This window comes from Leguminivora glycinivorella, chromosome 4 (genome assembly GCF_023078275.1).
Source record: "Leguminivora glycinivorella isolate SPB_JAAS2020 chromosome 4, LegGlyc_1.1, whole genome shotgun sequence".
Lineage (NCBI taxonomy): Eukaryota > Metazoa > Arthropoda > Insecta > Lepidoptera > Tortricidae > Leguminivora > Leguminivora glycinivorella.
The window spans coordinates 2,535,058-2,548,162 of NC_062974.1; the positions used below are offsets into that span (position 1 = coordinate 2,535,058).

General features: G+C 40.8%; 1 protein-coding gene across 1 annotated transcript in view; it reads right to left on the reverse strand.

Moving 5' to 3' along the window:
- Positions 1–1,733: 1,733 nt before the first annotated feature.
- The window catches only part of LOC125225610 (protein limb expression 1 homolog), a 46,337-nt gene continuing 34,965 nt past the window's right edge, over positions 1,734–13,105 (reverse strand). Inside the window, exons 2-5 of the mRNA XM_048129397.1 lie at positions 3,986–4,164; positions 3,110–3,300; positions 2,570–2,696; positions 1,734–2,057 (exon numbers count right to left, since the gene is read on the reverse strand). Coding sequence (XP_047985354.1) covers positions 1,818–2,057; positions 2,570–2,696; positions 3,110–3,300; positions 3,986–4,164 — 737 coding nt within the window. The 3' untranslated portion in view covers positions 1,734–1,817. The remainder of the gene's footprint in view (positions 2,058–2,569; positions 2,697–3,109; positions 3,301–3,985; positions 4,165–13,105) is intronic.

The window sequence follows — 13,105 nt, forward strand, 5'->3', positions numbered from 1 at the left end:
TTTACCATTAAATTATAATTTTAGTACTAAAAACGAATTCTACGTTATTGATTTACTCGAAAACGATACCAAACATGACCTATTAACTAAACGGGGTAAGTTAGAATTTTTCAAACCAAGCCGGGTGAAGCGGTACTTTGACCCCCCCCTCCCGGGCCCCAGGGGGGAGGCTCCCGAAGGCTCCCGATCTTAATCGGCTTATTTTGATATAAGGAACAACTGTGCCAAGTTTCATGCTTTGGTCAAAAAATTTAAGGTTGTACAATAAACTCCCCAGCTAATATATCGTGCCGTGAATGTGGGGCTTTATATTTTTAACCCTCTAGATACTTAGGGACAGTATTTCATTTTACTCATTAGTAATGGCGGATAAGTTTAACATATTTTCCATGTTTTACATTTTTAACAAGACAGTCACAGCCTTAGTGTTTATAGGTAGGTAGAAAAAAGGGTCGAAATGAAACAATACTCAAGTCTTACACTACATATACTATACTTAAATAACAATTTAGCGGCGTGGCGGCGAATATTCTTACAAGAACTGTTGTCCAGTAACAACAACTTAAATTTTTTGCAATAACTATTTGAAAAGCGACTCGTAAGTACTAAATTTCCTGTTGAACTTAAAAACAACAAATACATAACTTACACATTATACTCGAAGCAGATAAAAATGCTAAACTAAGGGTCACTTGCACCACCGAAAATGGAGGGTTAACCCGAGCTTAACCCACTATTTTATATGGCAGTACGTGCTCTTTTCGACTTTTAACTTAAGAACATATACAATAACATAAATGAAAGCTTAAGATACAAGATACAAGACATTTATTGATAAAAGTCAATGTTTTACTCGTCAAAAAAGTTTACAATTCATTATTATAAATTCAAGGTTACATACCTACATATTTAGACAAATAAATAGTGGTACAGCGTAGTCTAAGTTAACATTAATGTCAATTATTATGATATATTAAAAAAAATACAATTATTGAATTTATTACATGAGATAATGTGAGTAGGTACCTAACGATTAGTGCACAGTTCAACAAATTCGTCAATGCTGTAGCAAGCTAAGTCTGTTAACATTGATTTAAGACTTCGGTCAAACTTTTTGTCGCTTTTTTCTTGTTTTATATTGTCAGGCAGCAAGTTATATAATTTCACGCCTAGGATCGCAGTTAATTATATCGTATGTCTGCTTAACCTTTCGTATGCGTCTGTCAAAAAATTGTCATTAATATATTAGTCATAATAACTACATGTTAAAGTTGAAACAATATGGAGCAGATCTGCTCCTAAGCATACGAGAGGTTAAAGGTGCATTATTGCTTACTGCTAAGGAATGGAATGCTCTCCCACCATCTGTGTTCCCAGATAAATACGACCTCGGTCTCTTTAAACGCGTGTCTCGGGGCGCGCAACGGACGTCTCCGCCACGCCGCCTGAATGTAATTCAAAAAACGTCTCCTCAGTACATTTTGTATAGGAAGGACGTAAGACGCGCCCCAGGCGGCGTGGCGGCGGTGCGGCGTTTAAAGCAAGAGTGAATAGGCTATTATTGAATCGGCGAACTTCATCTTAGACTTCGTCTTCACTTTCCATCAGGTGTGACTAAGGTCATTCGCTGATCAGTCTACGGAATGAACGTTCGTACTTTCTAACGTCGCGAAAAAAAAGACTATTACAGATCTACTACTGATTAAGAGAAAAGTTCAATAAGGCTTGTGATGTCGAAAACTACGTAACGATTTATTGAAGAGAATATCAAGTTGTTGGACATTCACTGGACAACAGTTCTATACATAGTTTTGAGATCACTGTGGCTGCTGCGGCGGGGCAAGGCGAGCGGCGAGCGTCAAGATATCGCGCTTCTCCTTCGGGAAGCGGAGTTCCCGCGCGGCAAGCCTCGCGGAGCGGAGTTCGCGCTCCGCTCGCGCGAGCTCCGCGCGAATGACGCCGCCGGTGCCCGCTTCGCGCTCCCTCGCGGCCCATTCGCGCGCCATTTGCTCGCGCATCGCGTCGTCGAGAGCTCGCGCGGAGTAGTGGGCGACAACCTGAGAAAAGAAAACATTTTAATACGCTAGCTAAGTTCTTTATGATGAAACAATTTACAAGGACGAACTTATCAATATACTCAGTACGAGTAGTTAGAGAATTTGGAAACTATTCATACGTAAACATTAATTCAAGCGGACAGCTGTGATAGCTGACAAACTCCTCACCTCCTGGCGCAAGCATTGAGAGCATGTAAAGCACATGGTGCGCGTCGAACCGTCAAAACAGGAGCTGAAGCAGTCATCAGCTGTAAGAAATTGAACACCTGGAACTTACCTCCTGATGCCAGCATTAGCGTTCTCGCGTGCCACGCAGCGAACCAATTCTTAGAGCAGATATGACACTGCCTGCATCATCTGCATCTGGATCTGGATCTGCATCTGGCACTCATGGAACTTACCTTCCTTTGTGAGGACACACTAAACGGCCACCAGTCTGCTCCCACATGATATACATCCAGCCATCTAAACAGCTAGAACAGTATCCAACATCTGGAACATCTGGAACTCACCTCCTGGCGTGAGCACTGGCGTTCTCTCATGGCACGCAGCGAACCGTTCCAGTGGAGCAGCTGGAACACTGTCATCAACTCCTGGAACTCCAGCATTGTGCGCCCTTTGTTTGCCTCCAGCATGAACCTGACAACGAGAAAAGCACGATCGCAGATATTCTTATTTTGTAACTTCAAAGAGTTCAAAGCATAAAAAAGCGTTGTTCGTCTCTAGTTTGGTATGCGGCTTATGCTACTATAAATGTCATCATGAGCCTTAGTCTATAGACTAGTGCGACAATAATACGAGTAGTTTTTAATGGAGATATGATAGTACAAATTGTACAAAATAATATCGTCAATTGCCCATTTGTAAGTTTCAAAGCAAAATTATGACATAATATTATTATGGCTCATAATATGTTCATAATAGGCTGGTGAGAAAAACCGACCAATTGTGAGTAGACCACATGAGATTCAGAAATTTGCGCTCTTCATTGCGCTAGTCTAACAAATGATGGCCGTGATAATGTTATGTTTTTTTTTAGCACTGGATCTCACCTGAAGGCAGCAATGCCAGCGCTAGGGTCTTGATGTGCGGCAGCATCACCCGCGAAGCTGGCTCGAGCCTCAGCCACGGCCTTCTCGATGAAATGTTCCGAAATACGGCGGGATTCGTGCTCGTTGAACACGCTGTTCATGAGCGCGATTTTCGCCGCGCTGCGTCGGGCTTCTGCCTTGGTCGGGCAATTCTGAAAAGAAGATACTTTTAGAATGCTGGGACAGTTAGCAAAAGCTACGGAAATTTAATATTAGAAGAATAGTATCGTAGAATTGACGATGATACATGGTCAATAGACACCACTGTCTGTATCGCGAACTAAAGATTTGATGAATGTAGACTCGTAGATTACATAAGTACAAGAGTAGCGCCACAAACTACACCTGAACGCTGCGAATGCTACGCGCCTTGTTGCTACCGAAGCAAGCGCCCCCTGGCAGCGTCACGTAGCACATAAGGCGGGTAGGCGGCGGGCACAAACTTGTAGACCTCACTACTAGCGCTACGAATACCTGCACGTTACAAGTGCTATGCACCTGGAAGCTACCGAAGCAAGAGCCCGCCGGTAGCGTGACGTAGCACACAAACACATACGGCGGGTGGGCGGCGGGCACAGACACTAGTCTGGTCTAGACTCTACTACTAGCGCTACGAACACCTGCAATCTACGAGTTCTACGCTCGCGAGCGCTACGAATACAGACAGACACTCGTAGGCTCCATGCTCTGTGCTACGAACTACACCTGCTACGCACCTGGAAGCTACCGAAACAAGCGCCCCCCGGCAGCGAGACGTAGCAGACATACGGCGGGTGGGCGGCGGGCACAGACTCGTAGACTCCACAACTAGTGCTACGAACTACACCTGCTACGCACCTGGAAGCTACCGAAGCAAGCGCCCCCCGGCAGCGTGACGTAGCACACATACGGCGGGTGGGCGGCGGGCACAGACTCGTAGATGACGAGCGCCCCCGCGCCGCCCCCCCGCGCGGCCTTCACCTGCCAGAACTCCTGCAGAGCCTCCACCACGTTCACGGTTGACAGCACGCCGTCAGCTGCAACAAAATAAGTACAGTTTTACTTTATGCTCATTAGACCCTACTCATACCGAACTGGATGACTCATATCGAATTTGGCATAATAAATGATTGTCTTCTATAATATTTGACATAAAAAAAAAACAATATTTATAAATTTTGGGTATTAAAAGTGTATGATGACTGCGAATTTTCGATTAAAAATGTGTGTATTATTTTTTTTGGCCACCGAAAACTCTGTCAGCGATGTAGTGACGTCATCTAATTCGAACTTACTTCATGTCAAAACAATCACTGAAATAATCAACTTTATGCCTCATACTCAAAAGTCAGAAGATGTTGTTTGATGACCTGATGCACAGATAATCTATAAATTGACATGACTTTGTTGTTTTCGCCTGATTACGTAAAAGTATACTCATAATAAAATATGGATGTATTTTATTTCGGTTAATTGGACAATACTTAATCATCATATAAGACAGACTTTACAAAAGTGTCAAGTAGCCTATTGTAATTTTTGTACGCGAATCAGATCTTCCCGCAATAAAAATGACTCTCGAGCTCTCCATAAAAGGATTATGATTTTAGTTTGATGAATTCACAGCAGTGGCCGTATCATGGTCGAGTTTTTGTAACTTGTCATATCATGCGTCACTTTCGCACTTACATACTTGTTAGAATGTGATAGACAAATGATAGACAGCTATCCATCTTAGCTCTGCTGCAGAAATCATAAAACGTCAGAAACGGAGCTTCTATTGATGTTATTAAACCTGAAAATAGACGTTAATACCCCCATTAACGTGTGACTTTTGTAGGAAATATCCAGAATTTCTCGTTTTTTTTTTAGTTTGGTTTGGTTTTTTTCTAAAAACAATATGATCTTATTAGGGTAGATATTATGAATTATTCGTTTTTCAATATAGTCATAACATTACTAGAGCTCATTTATTTCTACAGACGTTTACTTATAATAATTAACCCTATTCATTTTCTTCAACCAACATCGGATCACCACTATTTGTTACAGAGCACACATCGTACGAGCCGGGAAAGCCCGGGATTTGCATCCGCCGGAACCAGGATTATGGAATGCAATCCCGGAGTCTGCCCGGACTCATCCATTAGAATTCGGACTGTGTTGAGAGTCTCTCACGTTAGACTGGACATTGTCTAGCAAACAAATTGCCTAGAGTCTAGATTGATGTTTTCGTCGCTTTTTAGGGTTCCGTACCAAAAAGGCACAAAAAGAACGCGGTGGTTATGGTGACGCTCTGTTCGTCTGTCTGTCTGTCTGTTACATTTCTAAATATCTCGAGAACTATTGGGTTGGCACAAAAGTAATAAGATACTTGGTTTACGTTTTATATTTTTTATTATTATTGCAATACAAAAAGCTTAGTCGATGATGTAATCACCATTAGCATCTATGACTTCTTGCCAACGATCCGGCAAAGTTTGGGTGCCTTTCGCCCAGAACTCTGATGGCTGTGCCTCGAAAAAGTTGTTCAACTCCACCTGTACATCATGGAAATCATTGAATTGTTTACCCCGCAAATGGCGTTTCAGGGCTCTAAACAAATGAAAGTCTGATGGTGCGAGATCTGGAGAATAAGGTGGGTGGGGTATCGTCTCCCAGCCCAAGTTCTGCAGCTGTTGGCGAACGGTAGATGCGACATGAGGTCGAGCGTTATCATGTAGTAAAATTACAGTGGCTCGTCTTCGTCGTTTTTTCTTGATAGCAGAAGATAGTTCGGTGAGCTGTGTTGAATATTTGTTAGCGTTTACAGTTTCATTGTGTAATAGTTCATGAAACAGCATGCCTTGCGAGTCCCAGAAACAACAAAGCAAAAATTTTAAGCGGTTCTTTTGACTCAGCTTCGGTTGAGTTGGTGGCGTTTCTTCTCGAGGCAGCCAAAAAGCACGACGTATATCGTTCTCATAATAAATCCATGCTTCATCTTTCGTAACCAGATCAGTCAAAAACTCTTTACGTCGGGGTAGCAGCAAAAGTGATCGACAGATGGCGACACGGACTGCACGACTGGCGTCGGTAAGGATGTGCGATACCCATCGAGCCAAAACTTTTCGATACCCAAGCTCATGCAGATGGTATTCCACAGCGTGGTGACTGCAGTTAAGTGCTTCCGCTAATTCACGAGTAGTAGCATCAGGATTCGACTGTAGTTCGCGGCGTAAATCATCATCATTGAATGCAGGTGGTCGCCCTGAGCGTGACTGACTTTCAAGGCTCCTGTCTCCTGATTTAAAACGGTCAAACCATCTGGACACCGTGGCATGGCTTGTACTTTCAGCGCCCAATGCAGTGCAGCAGTGTTGATATTGTCAGCCGCAGCCCGCGCACTGTGGCCTAACAAGTACTCGTATAAGTAAAGTGTTCGAACTTGTCGCTCGTCCATTTTATTTCAATCTAACTAAACCAATCACGAGGGCGGCTTTATATACCCTCACATTAGAAGTACCTAGAATGTTCTACAACATACTAGAATATTATCGAAAACAATTAACTTAAGAAAGGAAATGTATAGAGTTTTGTAGAGTGTGTCATTACTTTTGTGCCAACCCAATACATTACGATAAAAGTGCATAAAAAAGGAAGTTCGAAACGAGTGGCGATAAATTAAAACACGACCTATGAATTTCCTTTTCGCACGTGTATCGTACTACGTTTTTCAGTACAGATGGCCCTCCGAAGTTTTGACCTGACATATAATGAACCACTTCTCGCACTAGTGCGTAAAAAAACACCATCTGTACTGAAAAATATATTTTATTTGCAGAACTTCAACCTTTTTTGTTCAGCAACTTCTTGCTACTTGCACAGAGTTACTTTATTTCATTAAACAAACATATAATAGCTTAAACTAATTCTACGTTTTCCCGGGGCATCGTCCCTAGGAAGTTGATCAGAGTTGATTATTGTCTAGATTAAATACTGATTTAAGACCCTCAATACCGTTTAGCGGCAGACCGTTAAAATGTACTAAACTGTTACTTTTACATACATTATTAAATTTCAAGTGAAGGGCAGAGTTCAATCGATATTGTGCCGTAAATTTTATAGCAAATTAAATTAATGGCAAATGAATTTACCTGTTTTACGGCTCCGCTTGGCGTTTACGTTCATACTAGATAACGAAGACGAATAATAGATAATCAAACGAACTTACCTGTAAGTGATGTTCGATGACTATTAAACGATGTGATTCGCCCGAGTGATTACACTGTACTTTACATGTAGTAGCACGCGAATGTGCTGCCATCGTACACAATTTTAGAGTAACATTTTTAACAAAAAAATATCTCGCCTAAATTGGGGGTATTTCATACACGTTTCTTATAAAAAAGGCCATCAAATACGTGTGCTATTTCGTGACCAATTGGGTAGAATCTGGAGCTTGACCAGTTCGGGTCAGGGAGGGTTGTAATCACTCGGGCGAATCACATCGTTTAATAGTCATCGAACATCACTTACAGGTAAGTTCGTTTGATTATCTATTAAACTTCTGTGATTCGCCCTTCGTGATTACACTGTACTTTACATGTAGATGTTTAGAGTTACACGAAATAGCAGATTAAATGAAACATGTATGTTTGAAAAATGTAAATAAAACAAACGTTTACGTCAGTTTAACTGTAATCAACAGACACTTCAATTATTATTACCATGTAATATTGTACGAGCAAATACTTCGGCCGAGTCCGCTAGAACATCTCTATTATAGAACCTAGCGAACGTCAAGGAATTATCTGACCAACCGGCGGTATTCTTAATCAGTTCTATATTAACCCCGAGCCGGTTGGCTGCTGACGTACTTGCGTGTCTCGTACTATGCGATTTGAAGATCGATGTATCAATACCACTCTCGAGCAAAGTGGTTTTGATCCATCGACTCAAGGTCTGTGAACACACTTTTCTAAATGGTTTTTTAAAACTTGTAAAAAGAAAATCACAATCGCTTGGGCGATTGGTAGATGAGACAACCAAATAACATTCTAAAGTCCTTGCAGGACAAATTGACTGATTTTCATCGAAATAAGGCAGAATCAGTTTTGGCTGCATGCGATTAACTGCGGATGTCTTAATCTTATCTGTAATGTTAATAATATATTTTTTATTACATTTATGAATATTACTTAGCTTGATTAACGATAAGGTTTGCACACGGTGTGCCGTAACTAATGCCAAAATAGTTATTAACTTCCTAGAAAGATGCTCGTAAGAAAGGCTTTCATTTGGATACCAACAACTTAAATGATTAAGAACGATTGAAGGGTCCCAAGTAAAATCATATCGTGGATTTGGAGACCGCAGTTTGTATACTCCCGTCATAAAACGTTTCACGGTTGGATTATTTATAACATTATTATTCAATATTAATGACAAAACTGCTTTCGCAGTATTAATTGATCCAAATTGACAACCTTGATTAAAAAGTAATGTGAAATAATCTAATACTTCTGCTACGCCGACATCAAAAATATCATAACATTTTTCCTTACAAAATATATACCATTTCTTTAAATAACAATTATATTGCTTAAGTGTGGTTTCTGTAAGTGACGCTAGCATGATGTCTGCCGCTTCTGCAGGAGTGCCTTGCCTCATGAATGCCGCCCGGACAACACTCCGGCAACCAGGGTAAGGCTCCTGTGCAGCTTGTGTTCGACACTGTAAGGGGAGGACAATAAATTTGGTTTAGGTGGGAGTTCTATTCGTTCAGAAATCAATAATCTCTCAAAAAGAGGAAACCAGGGTTGTGTAGGCCATAGTGGCACAACAACAATGCCCTCCGCTTTATCTGTTATTATCATTTGCAATATCCTAAGTATTAGACAAAATGGTGGAAAAGCGTAAAAGAAATACGACGACCAAGATATGGTAAACGCGTCGATATTGTACGCGTCAGGATCACGATGCCACGAAACAAATCTAGTACATTTTTTGTTTATTCGACTCGCAAAGAGGTCAATCTCTGGACTTTTGTTTAAAAAATTACAAATTTTCCGAAAGGCACTGTCGGCTAGCTCCCACTCAATGTCTGCATGTTTCCGGCGTGATTCTGCATCTGCTATATCGTTGTTTTCTGAACGAACATACGAAGCAAATATATGTATGTCGCGTTCCTCGCACCATTGCCATATCTGTCGGCTTAATTCACTCAGATGTGGGAATCGAACACCACCCATGTGATTGATATATGAAATCGCAGTGGTATTGTCTATCCTTAGCAAAATCTCACAATTTTTGTAATCTTTAGCAAATATTTTTAAACCAAAAAACGCGGCAGTTAACTCTAGACAATTAATGTGTTGCCCAAGCTCATGACTGGACCACTGACCACTGGCTGTCATATCTGAGCAACTTGCTCCCCAGCCTGTTAGCGACGCATCAGAAAATATCTCTAATTGATAATTTCCTGTCTTGATCGGATTACTACATGTTTCTATATTATATATCCACCAATCTAGATCATCATCTAAGCTACCCGGAATGCTAATGTATTGATCATAGTCATCATTTTTACTTAAATAAAGAAATTTGATTCTTTCCAATATCTTAGTATACAACCAGCCGTATGGTACTGCCGGACAAACAGGGACCTTACCATGATCTCTTAACGCGATTCAGTTTAGGACCTAAACTGAACTGCGTCGCTATTTCCTACCACGACATTGTTATTGCGATCCAATTTCGACCGAGCGAGCGATAAGCGTCCCAGCCGTTTCATTTACTCATCTCAAGTGTATTTCGTACCATGACATGCCACTTGAGCCTAAACTGAATCGCAGGAATGTCAAATTTAGCGATTCATAAAAAGTTACTCATTTACCGCATTATTCTGAATCGCTTTGTTGTAACACTAGCGATACTAAATAGTTTTGTGTTTTTTATAAGGAGCAGGAGATGGAAAATATAACTAAAGCTAGTTTCATCACCTTAATTTATTATTTTGGTTTTTCGATCCTTACCGATTCGATAATAAAATATAAAGTTTTATGATTTTGTTTAGTAATATTTACGGACCAACTATTCCAACTAACTACACGTTTTTACATTTTTAGAGTGCCCTATGATCTCGCAACTTTCGCAAAAACGCAAATCAAAAGGAGCGAAAAAAGTCTAATCCTTTTTTAGTCGATATGCAAGGAGTCATGTTAACACTTGCGACAAACTATGCCTAGGATGGCTAAGGAATCAACTAGGTCTAGCATAACTTAGCGATATACTTTAAATTTAGACACGAGTGAGCTACCTACAAATGGTCACTACTTGTAGAATATCTCGTATCTCGTAAAACGCAGTAAGTCTATATGCATTTCATACATACTTACTACAATTTTCTTTTCATTGACAGATGAAGATGCAAGTTTTTTTAAAGTAGTGACGAAATACTAATGACTTCCGTAATTGTTAAAATATTATCCAAATAAGTACTGCAAGTTCTATAGCCGAGCACAGCACTTCAAATACATAAACAAAAACTTTATTATTAATTACCTACTTACTAGTCAAGGGCGCGACGTTCTAAACATAACCTTTAACGAACTGTCCTTATATTGTTTTTCATTTATACATATTTTTGCTCAAAAAGATAAGAAATCTTACAAAAAACATTGCAATTATTATGATTTTTACATTTAAATGTAAAATTCATAATAATTTCAATTATAAGGACAAAATTAAATTAAAAATTAGTAAGTTAACTACAAATCGTTCCTGGTTTTCGAACGATCAAGCGTCACAAGGGGAAAACGAGATAGATTTATACGATTACTATAGCGTCGTCCTTTTCTTGTCAAAACGATTCAGTTGCGGACCGGAGACAATCTCGGTCTTTCATTCACTTGTACGCGGTTCAGTTTCGACTCTGAACATTGGAGATCATGGTAGCAAATTGAGACGCCCAGTTTAGGCACCTAAACTGAACTGCTCTGCGTTTGAATCGTTTTTAAAAAGATCGTGGTAAGGCTGCAGAAACTAATAATCCTATCAAATGTGCGAAATTACGAAGTTTACATCTTCGAATGGATTTAAAGTATAAAAGTTCGCCTTTAATCCTCTCTCTTTTTTCGCATGGAATATTAATTGTCAAATTTGCAGAATTGAAACTAAACCCAAGAAAATTTGCCGTTCGACTTGGTGTACCTATTGATTTAGCAACATTTATTGTAAATCCTAATGATTCTAACAAGTCTTTCGTTACATTAAAGTTATGTAAGCAGTTAGAATACGTGTCACCGAAGAGTAACAAGTCGTCTAAGTAAATGACTGATAAAAAACCTTGATTGCGCAAAAACTGCACAACAGGACGCATTAACTTCGTGAATATGTACGGAGCAATATTTAGGCCGAATGGACATACCAAGAATTCGTATGTTTTGTTTTTCCAAAGAAATCGTAAATATTTTCTGTAATCAGGATCAATATTTATCGCAAAATAGGCGTCTTTCAAATCTATTGAACACATGTAAGCGTTTTGTGATAAAAGTCTCATTGCTGTCCTATAATCTTCGAGTTTGAAGTGCGGGGTACATATAAACTTATTCAATGATTTTAAATTTAGAATGAATCTATTTTTTCCATTACTCTTTTTAATAAGAAAAATACTGGACAAGAATTGATCCTGACACGGATCACATTCTTGTATAGCACCAGCACTAATAAGTTTTTTGACTTCCTCGTTCATAATCGTCTCGTGTGCAACCGACTCGGGTTTGTTAACAGGAATATTCGATTGAGATATACAATCCGATATTGGAATACGCACACCACGGACCCAAGACAATACGGTGGGATCCTTGGTAATGCCTAACCATACTTTATAAAAGAATTGAAGTCTACCAGCCTGAGGTTGTGTATCAGCATCCGATGCTAGCGGCGCGAGGTCCGGGCGTGCGGCCGCGGCGGCGGCGCTCGGCGGTCGCTCGCGCGGCGGGACGGCGGCGGCGGTCTGCGCCCGCCACGCGTGTAGCTCGTCCTCGCTGGCGTCTGGCGACTCTGGCGAGGCGGCGGCCGCGACGCCGACGACGGCTGCCCCTCCAGTTTAAAGCCCTCGATGTCGACGGTCCTGCTCCTGCCTGTTGGTGCTTGGGCGTCCATTTAGGCTTTGTGACAGTCGGTCTCAATTCTGCTCCGGTTTTAGTCATTGCTTTTATTGACTTCAGACTTTCTTGTAAGTCTTTACCAAAAAGCAAACTATCGCGCTTTAAGTCCTTAATATTATCCTTGATCTCCTTATTTAAACTAGGCACCAAGAAATTACGCCTGCTCTGAGTCTCTGAAAAAAGTAAGTGGCACATAATAGTCTACCTGTATCGCTCAGTGACTTTATAATCCCCTGTTTGTTGTTGTCTAAAGTTGAATCTGTTGTCAAGATATTCGACAATGTATTGGCAACTCCTGTTATAATAGTCGAGAGCAACCTTTGCTTGTCACTTAGAATATTATCCCGTTTTAAAACATTATCATTACACGCGACCTTAATCTCGGGATTGAGTATAGGAGCTTGCGCTAACTTTAAATTTTCTGGTATTTCGTAACGTTTTAAAATATCATTCTTAATATCGTCCTTCATACCATTAACTAGAATGTTGGACTATCTCGTCGATATATCGTCGTGAATGCAAGGACCAAATGTTTCTTCTTTTACGGGCTCATCGCCCAACAAACATAATAAACCGGGATCAAGCGCGGTCACAATCGGCGTAGATTCTTGTAAACCAATTTGTTCACCGGTCACCTGTGTGGTGGTAGCTGCGGATGTAGGCGCGGGAGCGGGCGCAGCCGGCGTGGTGGTCGCGGCCGCGGGCGCGCACGCCGGCGCGGCGCACGTTGAAGCACCGGCCTCATCATCGGTTAAGTCGTATACAGTATTGTTGGTCAATGGGGATTCTATAACAATACGGTCAAATAGCCTTCACAATGCTGCTC